The sequence below is a fragment of the Quercus suber genome, unplaced genomic scaffold (assembly GCF_002906115.3).
Source record: "Quercus suber isolate HL8 unplaced genomic scaffold, Cork oak 2.0 scaffold_413, whole genome shotgun sequence".
Lineage (NCBI taxonomy): Eukaryota > Viridiplantae > Streptophyta > Magnoliopsida > Fagales > Fagaceae > Quercus > Quercus suber.
The window spans coordinates 419,534-437,924 of record NW_027069864.1 but is presented as its reverse complement, the minus strand read 5'-3'; the positions used below and the strand labels follow the sequence as shown (position 1 = coordinate 437,924).

General features: G+C 32.8%; 2 protein-coding genes and 1 long non-coding RNA gene across 3 annotated transcripts; all 3 read left to right on the top strand.

Annotated features, from left to right (window-relative positions):
* Positions 1 to 2,097: 2,097 nt before the first annotated feature.
* LOC112007286 (uncharacterized) lies at positions 2,098 to 3,968 on the top strand. The gene is made up of 4 exons (XM_024039618.2): positions 2,098 to 2,234; positions 2,321 to 2,406; positions 3,485 to 3,710; positions 3,795 to 3,968. The coding sequence occupies exons 1-4, from the start codon at positions 2,153 to 2,155 to the stop codon at positions 3,908 to 3,910; spliced, it is 510 nt and encodes a 169-aa protein (XP_023895386.1). The 5' UTR covers positions 2,098 to 2,152; the 3' UTR covers positions 3,911 to 3,968.
* Positions 3,969 to 4,696, top strand: LOC136062431 (uncharacterized). The gene is made up of 2 exons (XR_010624170.1): positions 3,969 to 4,183; positions 4,268 to 4,696. It is a non-coding gene; the product is annotated as an uncharacterized LOC136062431 (long non-coding RNA).
* A 4,214-nt stretch (positions 4,697 to 8,910) lies between these two features.
* Positions 8,911 to 18,388, top strand: LOC112007315 (AMSH-like ubiquitin thioesterase 3). The gene is made up of 14 exons (XM_024039652.2): positions 8,911 to 9,260; positions 10,276 to 10,340; positions 10,450 to 10,525; positions 10,615 to 10,815; positions 11,060 to 11,160; positions 12,971 to 13,076; positions 13,178 to 13,224; positions 13,431 to 13,755; positions 13,915 to 14,004; positions 14,126 to 14,188; positions 15,291 to 15,365; positions 16,320 to 16,382; positions 17,101 to 17,153; positions 17,943 to 18,388. Exons 1-14 carry the CDS (start codon positions 9,162 to 9,164, stop codon positions 18,115 to 18,117), a joined length of 1,539 nt encoding a protein of 512 aa, XP_023895420.2. The 5' UTR covers positions 8,911 to 9,161; the 3' UTR covers positions 18,118 to 18,388.
* Positions 18,389 to 18,391: the final 3 nt, after the last annotated feature.

Genomic DNA, 18,391 nt, shown 5'->3' with positions numbered 1-18,391 from the left:
CCATTCAAAATTGTTATTTTACGGTGAACCCTACACATACACGCACACACAAGTTAACCTAGGAGAATCCCTTAATTGAACTAAAATCAAGGACAATCAATATTCCTTGATTTTAGTCAATCAAGCATATCAACATATTCTAAATGTGATACATCTAACATCCCCCTCAAACTCAAGGTAGAAGTCTAATGATATCTTGAGTTTGAAATGTAAGCTAGTGAAGATGCCTTGAAGATTACCCTCAGTGACCGAATTGGATGTAGATATGGGTTAGGCAGAATGTGGAATGAATCAAGCAAAATGTTGGTGATGGCAACGGACAATGATAATGTATGAATGTCAAAAAACAATTACAAGGGTCTAAGAACGGATGCACTAATGACGAAAGAGTTAAGAGTGGCTATTATAGTTTGAGGGAGACTACATTAATGACCTAAATTATATAGGCAAAAGACGACATTGTGATGAAGCATGTGAGTGAATTGGTGATTTTCGCATAAATTGAACCCAAAAAGAATTAGTGATGGACCAAGTTGTTGGATTTGGGAGCCTCAAATAGAAAAATGGACCCCGGAATCAATGCAAAAAAGAAAGAAAGAAAGAAAAAAAGTGGAGTGGAAAAGTGCCATAGAGAAAACAACCGATGATGGTCATGGCGATCAACATTTGAGCTGAGCGATGTTTGGCTTTGGGTTGCTATGAAAACCCATGACTTAGAAGCAAGGTCCAATATTGGTTGTACCAAAGGTATGTATTGAACTAGCTATCAAATCGGTACAGATACAACTCTAAAATATATTGGATAAAAATATTGGCTTTTGTACTATTGTCTTGGAGATTTTTTGGTTGTTTAAGCTAATATGGATGTTTCGGCAAGTACAACAAAAATAATTTAAAATGTTAAAAAAAAATATGATATTTAATTTAATTCATTGGGTTAATGTACTTGGGTTACTTTTTAGGCTTATAAATATGTGGATTTTAAATTATATTTTTATAAACATATAAATAATTACATATATATATATATATATATAATTATTTGTAATAAAATATTTATAGCAGTAACTTTGAGATGGTACATAATATTGATTAGTATTGAAACATATTGTTCCCTTGACTAAATTGAAGTGGTCTCCATACGAAATTGACTCTCTTGCTTAGGAGGATTTCTTGATTGAACTAAAATTAAGGACAACTTATATATATTCCTTGACTGACTAAAATTAGGGATATAAACATGGGCTAAACGTGATTCACATATCATAAAAAAATTGGAACAAATTAATGGGTAAATCATAAATACCATATGGGAGGCTGGTGGTTCAACTTGTTAAAAGAAAATAAAATTGAATCAAATGTCATTCACTCATTGGTTTTTTACATAGGTATGTTTGTCGTAAGAGATGCTTTCTCCAAACCTTGAGTCTATGACACTTAGCTTGTCTCACACTAAACTTGGCCAGTCAAGAGAGAATTCTTGATGACAATGTTGGTAACATGATTCCCAGTGCCTTGCTAGTTGCTACCTATTTTGCGGCTACTTGTCATGCTTGATATCAATATGATGCTTATGTAGGGCCGTGCTTACGATTTTTTTCATCCATGAACAAAATTCTAATGAGAATTTGCCTTAACTTGTAGCGGAAGCATGAAACCTAAGAACTTTTTAGGTTTGATTTTTGGCACTCAAAATAACAGTTCCAGGCAAGTAATGGTTTGGTGACTTGCATTCCAACCGCTCTCTAACACTTAGTCATTTCCCTTACTCCCAAGTTTACTCAAAATCGAGGAGAAACACAGTTCTCTTTTCCAATGCAATTCACCAAACTTCGTTACCAATGCATTTTCTTGTCAAAAGGTGCTCTTTTTTAATTTGCACAAAAGCTAGTTACTATATCAAAGTATATATAATAATTTGGACGTTCCTGTTTCGTGGGGCAAGCTAAATTGTCCACAAAGTAATATAAGTTAGGTGGGTCATTCTAGAAATTAAATTGGCACGGTTTTATAGCAACTAACCATAATTTAAGGTGACTATCAAAAAAAAAAAAAAAAACCATAATTTAAGGTTTACATTGGTATAAAAGTAGCTCCACGCATCCCTTTAATTTATAATGTCTCAAATTTGCCTTGCCTACAAGCTTCTGTCATGGCAATCTTAATGGTGAGCATAAGAGTCTGGGTTTTGGCTGTGGCTGTTACTTATGTTTCTGTTCTTTGCAGCAACTTAGGTATGTAACAAAGAAACATAGATTTCTCCAACTATGTATAGTTTTCAGTTAACATTAGATTGAGATTTTGCACTAATTCATGACAGGGAAGGCAGATGAAGCAGTGCCTCAAACCGGTGGTGCAGGTTATGATATTGTTTCCAAAGCATTGCTTTGTTTCAATAATAACTATGTAAGCAAATTAGCATGAAAACTCCTATTACGTACTTGGTAGAGATGCTATGCATAGAACATACATTATTATATAAGTCTTACAAATTAGCATGACACCAATTGTGAAAAAAAAATTAACCATTTATTTATTACTTGTTGAAGTGGCACTAATTACATTTATTATCATGTCAATTTTTAAAAATTAGTAGTAACTTTAACATTTTTATACTCATTAATGTACAACTGTGACCACTACAAATAGATGATATAGTAAATTTTCTCACTAATTATTTTCAGTGCTGTTTATTAAGAAAAAGAAAATAACAAAGAGTATGATAATTTTGATAAAAATAGAATGACGATAAAGAGTGCATGTGGGTAACCTTGACTAGGTTGATGAGCAGTGCCGGCTCAATGGTATAAGCCATTGATGTGACCGCTTAAGGCCCCAAGTGAACAAAAATGTCCCAAAATTTTAACCAATAGTATTAATTAAGCCAAAATATTAACCAATTAATAAAGTAATATTTTCTTATCAAATGAAAAACAAATAAAAAAAAGGAAAGAAATTCTATGTCCACAACATTTTTATAAAAAAATCATAAATAGCAGATTGTTAAAAGTTGTTATTGACAGCAAAAAAATAATTTTAGTGGTTGGTTCAACTAGAAAACAAGAAGCAACTTAACACGTAAGATTTGTTACGAAAAATATTTTGAATGTAGCACTTCGAAAAGAAAGAAAGCAATTCACAAAAAAATTCACAACATTTTTCACAATAGTCGAGTTAGCAAACTTTTACTAGTTTTCAACTAGATTTACCACTAACATCACTCTTTTACTTACTACTATTAATCTGCCACATCAACAAATGTAACAAGTTTTGTTAAATTTTTTTGTGTTTATAAACTTTAAAAAAAAAAAAAAATCTAATAGTAATTTTATATATGAAACAAGATAACTAATTTTTGCCTTAGGCCCCCAAATGCATCAAGCCATCCTTGTTGATGATTATCCATAGCCGAATCCCACTAATTTTGAGAAGAAAACTTAATGAATTTTGGTATTGTTTGATTGCATTTGGACAAAATTTTCAGATTTACAGTAACTGTGAAGAATCTTATAGACTGAGTGAGAGTGGAAACCTCAATGTGCCACCTCAAAAAACTGATGAATACTGCGGTGGATCGTGCCTGATTGAGACAAACCTAGTGCTAAACTGCATTGACAACATCTTTGCTCACTTTGTGTTTTACAATAAGGCCACAATACAAGATGTTGGAGATACAGTTAAGGCAGCATGTGGTAATGGCCCAGAAAGAGGTAGCCACTGGCCTGTAACTGACATTGTTTTTCTATTAGTTTATTTCTTGTGAAATATTGTAATCTGGCCTTTGCATTTTGCAGGTAACTTTAATGTGGCCGAGCACATTCAAGCTGAAAAGAGTAATGCATACAGGGCTATAAATCATATTCTCTATGGGCTTGGATTGATGATTGTGGGGCTTGGTTTATTGCCTTAATTTGTGCACTAAGATAAATCACTTTCAGAGGCCATGGTTTTTTTTTTTTTTTTTTTAACTGTGAAGAATCTTATAGACTGAGTGAGAGTGGAAACCTCAATGTGCCACCTCAAAAAACTGATGAATACTGCGGTGGATCGTGCCTGATTGAGACAAACCTAGTGCTAAACTGCATTGACAACATCTTTGCTCACTTTGTGTTTTACAATAAGGCCACAATACAAGATGTTGGAGATACAGTTAAGGCAGCATGTGGTAATGGCCCAGAAAGAGGTAGCCACTGGCCTGTAACTGACATTGTTTTTCTATTAGTTTATTTCTTGTGAAATATTGTAATCTGGCCTTTGCATTTTGCAGGTAACTTTAATGTGGCCGAGCACATTCAAGCTGAAAAGAGTAATGCATACAGGGCTATAAATCATATTCTCTATGGGCTTGGATTGATGATTGTGGGGCTTGGTTTATTGCCTTAATTTGTGCACTAAGATAAATCACTTTCAGAGGCCATGGTTTTTTTTTTTTTTTTTTGATAAATCAATAATTGGGTTAGGAGAATTTGAACTCTTGATGTTTTCTTTGGAAATACTTTAAAAAGTGTCAATTGAGTTATAAGTCTCTTGAGTCAAGTATATGTTTTCGATATGATATATGTACTAATTAATATGATTAACATTGTAGATGAATAGTTTCTTGCTTCGTGGAATGTTTATGGCTAAAAGACAAACAATGTGATGGAATGTATCGGACTTCACTAGTATTATCTAGAAGTAACAAAATTATTCTGCATTTTTTTTCTTATATTAGAATATTAGTTAAATTATTTATCATATCAACTTAAGATTTTGAGACTAGGGATAATTTATCATATTACAAATATAAAATATGATTATGTTTGAGCTTAAAATGTTAAAATATAGATCGTGATCAAACAGTGAGAAATTGGAAGAGTTTCAAAGGGGAAAAAAAGAAGAAGGAAGAAAATTGTGGCTTACGAGACCAAAACTGTTTCTATTTCAGCTATATGAGAATCATCCTTCTGCTTTGGCCTTGTTTAATTAACTCAGGTGGCTTACCAATTGTACCAAAATTTTCACAGCTTTCTACCGAAAATCCCGAAGGAGGTGAAACCATATAAGAAAATTATACACGCTATATAGGTCAATGACTCAATGCACAATAAATACAAACATACAATAACATGTAAAGTTTAATTATTTAGTGCTCCTAGAGCATAATAAATATGTTCTTCCCCCTTTCATTGTATAGAGATTTCATTATTAATTTAATTAATATTTTTTTGAGACAATAATTTAATTAGTAGAATTTATTATAAAGGGAGAGTATATGTTTATTGTGTTCTAGGAGAACTAAATAATTACTCCCATGTAAAATACAGTAAGTTCAAATTAGATTGTTAATAATTTATGGGTCATGTTAAAGGTGCCCTTAGGGCAATTGTTAAAAAAATATTTTAGGAAAATTTTGACACGACTTTTATGGAAAATAGAAAAAGTTACCAAAACATTAATTTTTTTTTCTTTTCCTATAAAAACTTTCTTAAGATGGTTTATTAACAAACGGAATAATGCTAAAGATACAAACTATTTTATAATTTTTTTACAAAATACTGATATGGTAAGTAATATTAATGGTGGGTCTAGATGAAAACCAATAACAGGTTTTTTTTTTTTTTTTGAGAAGGAAAACCAATAATAGGTTGGCCACATCAATATTTTATAAAAATGTTGTAAAGTAATTTGTGATTGTAACATTATTCTTAACAAATGCCCTTATGGGCATTCACTAACATTTCCCATAATTTATAAGCCAATAATAAGAAGCATATTTATCCTCCAGATGAGAGTCGCACAAAATGATTATGTGTGTTTCAAAGAGAGAGATAGAGCAAGACCAATATGAAAGCATGGATTATATTTTGGCATTTTACAAAAATGGTTAGGATATTAATAGTTAAATAATTAAATTTACAATTCTTAAAAAAAATTATTAAAGTCACAATTTCTTCACAGTTTAACCTTTTAGAATAAATGGTAATGAGTTCATTACCAGTATTCCTTCGGTTTAACTTTTTAGAATAAATGGTAATGAATTCATTACCAATATTCCTTTGAAATATGACAATGTCTGTGGACGTAAAATATGACTTATCCAATTGTCAAGTAATGTTTAATCTTATAACTTACTATCCTGTATCTATCATAAGGTATAAGGCATAAGCTCACTGAAGTATGGAACCCAAATACTATGATAAATTATCGATTGTTTCAAAAGTTAGTTCAATGTGGAATTAAGATAACCAAACTCTACTACGTCACCAAATAGCAACATATGATGTTATTGTTTTATTATACTAGTATACTTTTTTTGGGGCTAACTGATATATAATTTGATAGTTACAACAATAGGAGGAGGAGAAATTTACACCGTAAACATCTTTATTGTAAATATTAAGAAGTGTTAGGTGGATTTTATTTAATTATATCATCCTAATATATATATATATATAAACTCCATATTAGGAAAAATTTAATTATACTATGATTAATTTATCTATGTAGATGTATTTGATAAAAATGGTCTTATTTATTTCTAGATATGATAGAATTTCAATCTATGAAATTCGTTCCATGATAATTGCTTTTTATCATTAGGCCAAGTCACCAATTGGTTTTTGGTGTGGGCCATGTGGTTGTATTTGATCCTCATATTTTTTATTGTACAATAAAAAATTTTATTAGTTGAGCTGACGAGCACTCAGGATTAAAAAAAAAGGAGTTAATTGCACACATCCTTGCTCTACTATAGGCCTTTGCTTTTTAAAACCCAAACCACTGTTTTTAAAAGAGCATTCCAAACAATTAAAACTTGGAATTAACACCTCAAGATTAATACAGTTTGCAAATTGCACCCTACAATCAAATTTGCTAATGGCTTAAATTAATGGGTCATATGCGAGTCGAGTAACCCTAAAAGAGTAACCCTAGAAGATTGAATTCTGCCTTTGCCATTTTATAGAGTAAAATTACAAAATTATCCTAAATAATTTCTCAGACAATCTACCCACCTCTTTCAAGATTTAGCATATTTTCACCCAAATTCCTCAAGTTTCTCAATCCTAATCCATTGAGTGACTAGCTAGATAGCACAACCTATTGTTAGCAGGGCAAAACTCAATATAGAAAATATGAAATGTATTCAACACAACTTGATGCCAACTAGGTGATACCAAAAAAGGATTGATATTGTAGATATCAAAGGGGTTGCATTGTCTCTCTACCTCTCAATAGACGAAAGATTTAGTGGATCATTTCCATTTCATAATCAAGATTTTAATTAAAAAGAATTAAAGGTGTACATGATGTCACTTTATATAAAATTTCATTTCACAAAATAAGAAATGATAATTGATTTAATTGACATGCCACAGCCATTGTGTTCACTTTTATATTTTTGGCTAAATTAGTCAATTACAAATGCCACTCTTTAATTTTGATATGTTTAAAATTCAATCCTTTAAGTTTTTTATTTTTATTTTTTTATTTCAATATTTTAAATTTATTTTATTTTTAAAATAACCATTTGATCTAATTCCACCCAATCTGACTGTCATTCCAAAACTATGTCACTTTGGTGGACTTAATGTTGCAAATCCAATGAAACTGGATAAAAGAATCAAGAATGCATTGAAAACAAATGAAAGTTAAAAGGATAGGGAAGAAAAAAAAACTTTGTAATGAAAGTGGAGCCTGCACAGAGGACAGAGGAGTCATATGCTTCTTCTTTTCTTTTACTTGGCGGAGCTGGGTCATCTTGGATTTGAACTAAAGACTTCTCCTATGAAGCAAATCATCACACCTACAGTCCAATCATTTGGGAGAGAATCAGTAGATTCCTTATTTATCCTTTCTCAACGTAGCTTATAACTCTTCGATGCATTGGGCTCTCCAAGTGTGCTCGTTCCCCTCATTCTCCCTTATCAAGGCAAGTCTTTGTAAAATAACTCTAATGAGAATATAAGAATAAAGCATTAAGACCGTCTTGGCCCAACTCTAGACACTTTGAAAGAATAATGTTACATAAACAATATTTTTAACAACAATTGAGTTGTCAAAATTTTACCAATTCTCATCTAACTGCATCACTTATATCAATTTTTTACTTACCATTAACAACCTGTCATATTTTAGGTTATGAAATTTTGTTGTGTCACAAGAGTATTTGGAAATGAATTAAACTTAAAAAAATTAGTAATGAGTTGTTCTAGCCATCTAGGACAACAATCTTTACCACATGATTTTCTATTTTACTTTTACATAGACTTACCATATTTTCTCCACCACTCACTCGGACATATAAGATAGTTATGGGAAACTGTATAATACTAGAATTATTATTATTATTAGGGACATGCTAACGAGTGCTCTTAGGGCACTCATTAATAATTCATTTTAAGAAAGTTTTGATATCACTTTTATGGAAAATGAAAAAAGCTATCAAAATATTAATTACTTTTTTTTCTCATAAAAACTTTCTTTAAATGGATTATTAATGAGTGTCCTAAGGACACTTGTTAGCATTTCCCTTATTATTATTTTGATGGGATGATCCTAGAATTATTATTATTTTTTATTTATGAAATCCTAGAATTATTTGAATTATTATTATTTTTTATGATAAAAAAAATCCTAGAATTTTTTTTTTGATAAAAAAATCCTAAAATTATTGATTAGTAGTATTGTTATGAGAAATGTTTTGAAACAAAGGTAAAAAACCTTAACAGGAGTGGTCGCTTAAACATAACTAAAAGTCTAAAACCTTAATAAGAAGAATTTTACTTAGGGCACACGTTAGTTTTTATTTTTAAAAATTTTTTTCTCAAAAATTGAATAAATATTAACAACTTTTTTAATTCTCGACAAAAAATTTTTAAAAGTGAAAAGCTTAATGTTAATGTGTGCCCTTTAACCGGACTCTAATAAGAAAGCGTCATTGTGTCGACATCTTTAGAAAGAAACAGGAGAAACATCTTATCTTCTCCAAAACGACGAAGTTTTGAATTTTCGCTCAACTCCGAGCCTTCTTGTCTTCCCTCACACACAAAGAAAAGAGCGAGAGAGAGAGAGAGAGAGAGAGAGAGAGAGAGAGAGAACGAGCCTGTAATTTCTCGCCGATCAAATTGTAATCGGAGTCGCCTATACAACCGGCATTTTTTCGCCGTTGCCGGAGAGAAATGAAGATCAACGTGGACTCGATCGCTCGGAAAGTCGAGGTCGACCATCGGATTCCTCTCCGCCATTACTACCGGATCGCCGATAATCTCCTCAAACAGGTTTCTCATATAGATAAAATAATCCCTTTCGTTAATTCCCTAATCAAACTTTTTTTTTCTTTAATTCCTGCTTTATTAGTTCTCAATTTCAATTTCATTAGCTGTTTTTGGATTTAATTATGAACATGTTGATTATCAATTAGGGTTTTTTGAATTCCGTTTCATATAAGGGCAAATTATTAACAGTCTTATTTGCAAATGGCTTTTATAGGTTTTGATAGAGTAACAGCATTTCTCATATTTTGCTTGTATAATTGTCTATAGCTTATCATTCATTTTGGTTGTATAGAATTAATTAATGCCTACTGATGAAGCAGAGTAATTGGAAACAACAGCAACAAACAACTATGGATCCCCAATAAGACTAATTAGGGTCGGTCACATGAATTTTTTTATCCGCCATTCTATCCTATCCAAAATGGGCAAAGCTTGAGTTTAGTGCTATATTAAAGTGGACACGTAAGGATAGTGACACATTGTACTTTTGATTGTGTGTTATCATCCTGACAGGTTCAGTGTACTACGCCCAAGCCAAGTACATCCAAAACCATACTCTTTACTACCTCGTTAATGGACATGTCTTTGTTAACTACTACCAATACTATTTTGGGCTTTGTTCATTTTTTTTGTCCCTCGATTTGAAACAACTTACTCTTCCTTACCATAGAGCATAGCCGGTCTTATAAGAGTCTTAGGGTCAAAGTGCGTTTTTTAAACCCAAAACTCCGTGCAACTCCTCATAGCTTTTTTACAAACACTCATTTTCAATACTCCTAATGCCCTTCTCTACTTTATCCACTCTACTTTATTCCTATGATTTACATATTTTTCAAAATCTCATTCCTTATGAATTATTAATAGTAAAGACCTGAAAGATTTTTTTTAAAAAAAAAAAACACTCATAAAATGTTGAAGCAGGATTTTTTGTGACAATGTTGAATAGTATGAAATGCAATTTTTGTTTGTTTGTTTCTTTTATCTTATTGTTTATTTTATTTGTTTTGGGTATGCTCAGGCCAGTATTTATCGGGAGGAGAAGAATGTTGTAGATTTGTATATCATACTTCTTAGATATTCAAGGTAAGGAAGAAAAAGGGTGTGTGTGTGTGTGTGTGTGTGTGGTGATTGTTCTGCTGCTAAAATGGTGTTTGTGCATTGGATGTGTGAACTTATTTTTGACTCAATGCAGTTTGGTGTCTGAAACTATACCATTCCACCGAGATTACCAGGTTCTGCTTCCAAAGGAAAGAATAAATTATAAGAAGGTGAGGTAACAATTTATTTATTCTAATTTTTCTTTTATTTTTGATATATGGTAACATATCTTCATGTGCTTTTCATGTTTGTATTCCAGAGATTGTCAGCAGTACTAGATGAGCTTGAATCTTTGAAACCAGAATTCCAACGTCGAGTGGATGAACTAAATGAGGGCCACTCTGGAGCTGGATTGCCTCAACTTGATGGCCTGGAATTAAATTCATTTGGTTCGGAAATGTATTCCTTGGAATGGCCTGCTGTTAATAAAAATTCTTACTCGAGTGTTGATAATAGGCAGGTATGGACCCAACTAATGCACTATATTGACTCATCTTCAGGTCATTTGCTTTATCTGCCAATACAGTTCTTAGGAAGCTTTCCATCACTCCTTTCATTATTTCTTCAGTATTGTGTCTCACTCAAAATGTTGTTTTTTCATAATGTTCTATCCAATATTATATGAAGTTTGTAGGAAGCTTTTTTTCCCCCTTATACTTTCAGTCAATATATTAAATATAAGTTTTCTCTTCATGTTGCTGCAGCTTGCCAGCGTGGCACCTCAGTCTTCATGGAAGTATAAGAATGATCACTCTCAGGTTTTTTCACCAAATTCCATGCAAATTGACAAGCAGTTTCAGAAGCTGTGAGTACATTAATGTATTATTTACTCATCATTTAGTGACTAGAGACATGAGGCCGCTCTAAGATTGTCATATCTTTTTATGTATAAAATAAAAGATAGTCATATCTTTTGACAATGAAAATTGCCAATGAGCTCTAGCTCAACTGGAACCTCCTCTCCTTATAAGCGCTAGGTTGAGGGTGAGATTGTAGGTTCAAGACCCATTGGGTGCATGTGTAACTTACCAATAAAAAAAAAAAAATGCAAAATCAACCTGTGTAGTTTGGAACTTTTTCAGTTTTAGATGTCTGTTCTTTTAGTGAGGAGCCAGCAGTAACTGAATATTTGTAAGGCAACAAGTGTAGTCCTTTTATGCTATGCTTGGGTTTTTGTATATTTTCTATTGATTTTTGATGGCTGGCTTTCAAGTTGACAAAGAAACAGAAGATTTATAGTGATCACTAATCAAAAAAAAAAAAAAAAAAGAAGATTTATGGTGATTATGTAAATTTCATCTCCTTGCCTACTGTAAACATGGGTAGGGGGTTAGGTCACAGGTTCAATCTCATATGGGCATTTGTATTTACCCACCCAAATCCCCCAAAAAAACCTAGGCTTTAAACAGAGTTCCTTACATTTGCATGTATGTGTTGACATTTGTGGTTGCTTGACTAGGAGTAATAATTTTCTGTAGCATTGAGGCAAGTATATTGAATTAATAATTGCGATTGTGATTTATGGTATGCACTTATCATGATAGTTGGGACTAGCAATTGTTATAGTGCAACTGGTTTTGACCTTTATACATCAATCCCGATTTTATTTCTCCAAATTAGGGGAGTGGGCTTGGAAGCTTTAGAGAGTGGCTGGTTGGTTGGGGAACTTGGAATGCTACAATTTAGATGGCCTTGTTACTTATTGAAAACAAAAAGGAAAATTTTTATGGCCTTGGTTTGGGTTTATCACTTTCAGGTGCCCATGAGTAGTGAGTTTGATTTGGTACAGATTCATCTGAACCTGCTCATGTTTCAGATAACACGAGCTGGTTAGGGTCCACCAGGTTTTGTGCTCTGATATAATTAGAGATTATAGAAGTTGCTAGGTATTCTTCATGGCTGCTCCTTCTAGGAGATTTTACTTAATAAACAATTTTTCATGTTTAATAATCCTTGCAGAGAATATTAAAGCAATGATATAGACAAAGTTTAAGGATTCTTTATTAAACACTGTCTCTCCACTTATTTGTATTCAAGGAAATCCTAATTTTAAGCACTATTTGAATATAACCTTGTAATGGAACAATCCTATGCACTTATATTTGAAAAATTAGTAGAAGAGGTGTTTGCTTTGAAAATCAGGTTAAGAAAGGTTCTTTTAAGCACCTGTACTCCTGCTACTTAAAATAAGTGACTCAACTTGTTTGAACTTAAGAAATTCTTCATAATTCCCTGGTTGGTACAATTTTACAAAACAATCACTCAAAACCATATTTAATGTCTATTTTCTGTATCTTATATGGTTCTTGAGGTATAAGCGTCTATAGTTTAATGTTGATGTTTGGTGCTGGCCTTTCTCCTCTGTCTGCTGTTATCTCCTTTAATTCATCTCATTGTGCCCTCATTTAGTTCATGTGTTCATTGCTTTTTTATTTATTTATTTATTTATTTATGTTACTTATGTTTCTTCTACTGTACTTGTAATCTCGAGAGACCAGGTCATGTCTTTCTCAAACTTAAATTGGTCCTAAAGATAAAATTGCTAAACAACTCTACTTTAGTATGGTAGTTTTTTCCAAGGACGATGCATAATATAATATTTTGGAAATGTGCAGATCTTTTGGTCTAGTTGCTCCAAAGAAGGAAACTTTGTCTAGACACTCATTCTTAGGTCCGAATGGTCTTCGGGGCCAGTGGCTAGGACCTACTTCAGGAATGAAGGTGAAATTTTTTGTTTACTTTTCTTGTCACATATATAATATATATGTTTTTTTGGATTGGGACAAACTCCATAAACTAATAAAGGCCATGGTGTAACACAGGTTCAATATCCAAGCAATACAGACTTATCTCTTACTGAAAATTTGGGGTAAGGACTTCTGCCAAAGTCATCCGCTCAACTGAACCTCCAAACTTGTACTACCTATTTTACCTGTTTGTATGTTTTATGTTTTTCTCATATGGCTTTGTAGTGAATTCAACACATTGACCATACACTTGCTATTTCTTGTCAATTTTTTTGCTTTTAAATTGTGGCTGCTTGTAACATTTGAAAACTTTGTCATATGTTAATAGCCTGAATCAGGCTGGACAATATGATCTTGTGGCAGCAAAAGATGGCGATCCAGGAGGGGTCAGATCTGCAATGGAGTCGGTGCTCTCCTTAGATGATGGCAGATGGCTAAGTCCTGCTGAGGAGTCTTGTTCTCCATTGATCAATGAAGCAAGGGAAGATGATTTCCGGTTGGTCAAGCAACCTTCCATTCCTCCTGTCCTTGCTCAACTGCAGCAGGACTTCACTCCAATTCCTCCATCAAAAATTGCAGATCCGAGACCTGGACCTGCTATATCTTCTCAGGATGGGATGCCAAGTTCTGATTCATATCAACATCTACACGTTGTAGGCTTCTAGTGCTGATTCTTGTGTTGTAAATTCTGGAAAATACATTTGCCTATTTCTTGATAACATCAAAATAAGTTTTCCTTTTTACTTTTAAGTGTCAATCTGCTTCTAATTCTCGATTAAATTGATTCTAGTTTCTATTAATTTATATTGCAGCCTGTAAAAATGATGGAAGATTTTTTGAGATTGGCTCGGGCAAACACACAGAAAAATTTAGAAACATGTGGCGTTCTTGCGGGTTCATTGGTAAGCCTAACTAATATCTTAAGGAGAAATAATACTGTATTTTGCTAGTAAAAAATAAGTTACAAGGGACTTGAAAGTTCAACTTGTGGTTTCTTATACTTTTAATTTCATGTGGCTGTAGAAAAACAGGGTTTTTCACATCACTACACTTATTATCCCAAAGCAGGAGTCAACTTCAGATTCGGTATGATAGTTATCAATTAATATTAATGTTTATGCTCTCTTTCTTTCAAGTTGAATTTCGCTCCTGTTTGTCGTTGTAAGGTTTCAGGTAAAAAGTATTCTGTGCCTTTAGGCAATCTACTTAGCTTTGAGATTCACATCACTACACTTATTATCCCAAAGCAGGAGTCAACTTCAGATTCGGTATGATAGTTATCAATTAATATTAATGTTTATGCTCTCTTTCTTTCAAGTTGAATTTCGCTCCTGTTTGTCGTTGTAAGGTTTCAGGTAAAAAGTATTCTGTGCCTTTAGGCAATCTACTTAGCTTTGAGATCAAATGCTGAAAAAATGTTAAGAGGGTGCATTGGCATTGTTAAATGTTTGGGTATTAAGAAGAATTTGAGATTCTTGGACACTTCATTCTCATCCAAAACTAGTTCTTATTCCGTTTTCTGACATACTGTTTAACCACTGATGTAAATGGATATAATACTAAAGAAAGAGTAATTGCAAATCTCATATTCTGCAGGTCTGCCCGTGCCCTTAATTTTATTGAATTTCCCTTCCTAGTATTTTTCTTTTCTCTAAATATAAATAACTGCTGGTCTCTTATTTATTTTTTCTTTGTGGTTGTCTTGGAATGCCCTTTTGGTATATTTCCCTATCAATAGGGCATGCCCCCTTTTATTGTATCTATTAATTATAATTTTGAACTCATATAAAAATGAGCTTTAGCATAAATGGCACCCCCCACCCAATAAGAAGGGGCGGGGTCAATTGCTGGTAGGAGTTTAATTAATATTGAGGAGTATTGTAGCTTTGCGATGTGCAACTAATTTGAGTGAAGTTCTCCTACATCTAAATACTTGTGTGTACACTTACCAATAAGAAAAAAAATACTTATATAAGAAACAGATATTACTTTTGTCAGTTGTGAATTTTGAGTGAAGCCAAATAATGCAAACAATGGACTTTACTGGGTGAAAATGATGTGTCAATATTTTTAAAATTAAATGGATATGTTGTAGAACACAAAAGCTTGAATATGTTCAGATAGCGCTTTGATCTTTGTTCTGTGCTTTGTCTTTAACAATAATAAATTGTAACCCCTTTGTGTTCAGTGTCAAACGTTGAATGAAGAAGAGATATTTGAAGTTCAAGACAAATTATCGCTTTTTCCTCTTGGGTGGATTCACGTAAGTGTGTGGATACTCTCAATGAACAGTAATTGTTAATTATACTTCTCATTTAGTTTTATTTGTTCATGCTCTTTTTCTGCTTTGAACGTGTTGAAATGTTGGTTTGACAAAAATCTTGAACTATCTCTTGCTATTTTATTTTGACTAATGGTCTCCACGCAGTTAGCCTCAAAAGTCTTGCACTTTTAGTTTAATGATGTTGCTTCCCTTTTGAAATAATAGATATGATGTCACTAAACTTTTTTGGCCTATCTTAATTGTGTTGTTACCATGCTCATGAATATTATATACAATACTCAACACATAGGCTTCCATGTATGCATGCTGTAACTTTGTAGCCTTGGGATGAGCTGTAGACATTTAGATCCCCACTAGGAGTTCCCCTGGGTTACCTGATACTTGGTTTTGGCTGATGGGGTTGTGTATCCGTGGCTTACTCCCTAGGGGTGGGTCCAAAGAACCCTTCCTTGGTGAGGTTTCATGTCATTAAAAAAAAAAAAAATTTGTATGAGTTAATTCAATCCCCTTTCAAAAAAATATAATTATGTAAATATTTAACATATGATAAACAACAGTTTATTGTGGGATTATTTGGGTTGCCAATTTTCTTCTTTCTTTTTTTTACCCTGTTCTATTTAGGTGTAATATGCTCTTTCGTTGTCTTTCTGACTTGATCTGGGAACCAACCTTACCTGTGCGAGACACTCTTATAGGTGGCATTCACGTTTTCTCTTTCCTGGTTGATCTAAAATTTGTAGTTAGGAGAAGAGAAGTTGATGTGCTATATTTGTATTTTTACATTGCAAAGATAAATGCTTATTTTGCCAATGAGTTCTAGATCAAATAACACTTTTGCCTCCCACAAGAATGAATGGAGGCTGAGGTCATGGATTATTGTAGGCAATTGTTTTGTTTTTTGACTATTCTGTCTGTTATGATTGTGATATTCAGACGCATCCATCACAGACCTGCTTCATGTCATCAGTGGATCTGCACACTCATTATTCGTACCAGGTAACAAAGGGTATTGTTGATAGATTACTTGCTTTTTAATTTAAAATTTTAGTAGTGTTGATCTAAGTTGTAACATGCAAAGTGTTATAGTTTTTTACTGGAGCTAGATTAATGCTTTCTTTTTCTTTTCTCTTATTACTTTTTTTTCCATTATTTTTTGTAGTTGGGGTAAGCGACAATGGATCCTTTTTAGGGCCACGTCCCTAGTTACCCCTAGCAATTGTGGCCTCTATATTTATGAATGCATTAGGTTATTGTGATGAATAAGCTGTACACGTGTTAGCAATAATGACAAATGGTTCTTGAAACATACATGAAGAGAAAGTGTAGAATTAAAAGATATGAAAACTAAGAAAATTTAGCCAATGAGTTATGGCTTATTTGGCACTTCCTCCTCACATAATAGCGTGATGGAGGGTGAGGTTGTGGGTTCAAGATCCATTGGGTTCATTTATAACTTATCAATAAAAAAAATAAAAAACTAAGAACATTTAGTCTTTTTGGCAGTGGAAGCAAAATAGAGAAATGGTTAAATTGCAATTAAATGTGAATTTTAGTTTTTAGCAATTAATAATTATTAGCATTTCTCAGGACTTGAGAGAGCTTTTTGAATCAGTTTAACTGCATGTAGATTTGCATATTTGCTATGTTTCCTCCAGCTTCCTTTTATTTTGTATTTACACTTTGCTGACAGGATTTCTTTGTGATTTCGTTGTAGATTATGCTACCTGAAGCAATTGCAATTGTTATGGCCCCTACAGATACTTCGAGGTTGGTTTTCCTGTATCACCTAGTGATTATCACATCAAATATGTATGAAGCAATGCAAAAATATGCTGATTTAGAATAGTTAATTGTAAAATATTTTGAACTTAATATTATTGTTGGTATTACAAATCATGATGAGTTAAAAGATCATTCTGAGTTTTCCTTCTCTCTCTCTCAAATGGGTTCTAGACAATAACATCCACATAAACATTAAATCATTCTGAGGTTAAAGTTTTATAGTATATGCAACATATCCTTTTCTGTCACACTTGGGAAGCCAATTATTTTCCAGAAATGGTCACCTCACCCGTGAAAGGGCATAGACCAAAATCTAAAATTTGGATGTTTGATTTTAGGTGGATAGATTTGTAAAGGTATTGTATTTGGCCATTTGGTCTCCTTAGTTCATTCTTCATTTAAATGGGCTGCCACTGATTTGCTTGATCCTTATGTTGTGTTCTTTCTTTTGCCAAATTCCTTGTGGATTCCTGGTGGATGACATTTAGGAGTAATGAAACTCCAGCTGTTACCTTTTTTATTTTCATGAAAGCCTTGGTGTCCCATTTAATAAACTTACATTCACATGGCATAACAAAATTGATTGGTGCAGACTAACAGGTTGGCAAATGCAATAGTTAGTCTTTTATTGGAAAGTTGTGCAGATTAATGTTGCTTGATTATGTGTTAAGATATTGAGTAAGATGATTTAAAGGGATGAATAGTTAGCATTTTATAGATCTGACTTATATTATTACTAGTTAACATGCTAACATTTTTCCTATGCAACTGCAGTCCACATGGCATATTTCATCTATCTGATCCAGCTGGTGTGTCTGTGATTCGAAATTGCCAACAACGTGGCTTTCATCCCCATGAGGAGCCAGATGATGGAAGTCCAATTTATGAGCATTGTTCACATGTCTATATGAACCCCAGTTTGAAGTATGACGTTGTAGATCTTCGATGACCATGATTTTCTTAACACTGACAGAGTTTCTGAGAAAATAATCATCAGATTGAAGGAAAATATGTATATCAAGAGTAAATCTCTTATCACCTGACAAGAAAAGCATTGTAAATTCAATTGGTTTCTGAGATACAGGTTGAATACAAAGCACATACATCCTCTTCTGTGTTCCACCATGTGCTAAGAAGTATATTTGGTCTTCAATTTTGTACTCGTTATAGTGATTCTTGGTAAATATGAGTTCTGTAATTAAAACCAGCATTGTTCATAAGTC

Excerpts from the sequence above, each read along its gene's own strand:
- LOC112007286 (XM_024039618.2), top strand. The coding sequence starts at position 2,153 with ATGGCAATCTTAATGGTGAGCATAAGAGTCTGGGTTTTGGCTGTGGCT. Across the intron at positions 2,407-3,484 it reads TTTGTTTCAATAATAACTAT|ATTTACAGTAACTGTGAAGA; the intron begins GTAAGCAAATTA and ends CAAAATTTTCAG. Across the intron at positions 3,711-3,794 it reads TGGTAATGGCCCAGAAAGAG|GTAACTTTAATGTGGCCGAG; the intron begins GTAGCCACTGGC and ends TGCATTTTGCAG.
- LOC112007315 (XM_024039652.2), top strand. The coding sequence starts at position 9,162 with ATGAAGATCAACGTGGACTCGATCGCTCGGAAAGTCGAGGTCGACCAT. Across the intron at positions 11,161-12,970 it reads GACAAGCAGTTTCAGAAGCT|ATCTTTTGGTCTAGTTGCTC; the intron begins GTGAGTACATTA and ends GGAAATGTGCAG. Across the intron at positions 13,756-13,914 it reads CATATCAACATCTACACGTT|CCTGTAAAAATGATGGAAGA; the intron begins GTAGGCTTCTAG and ends TTTATATTGCAG.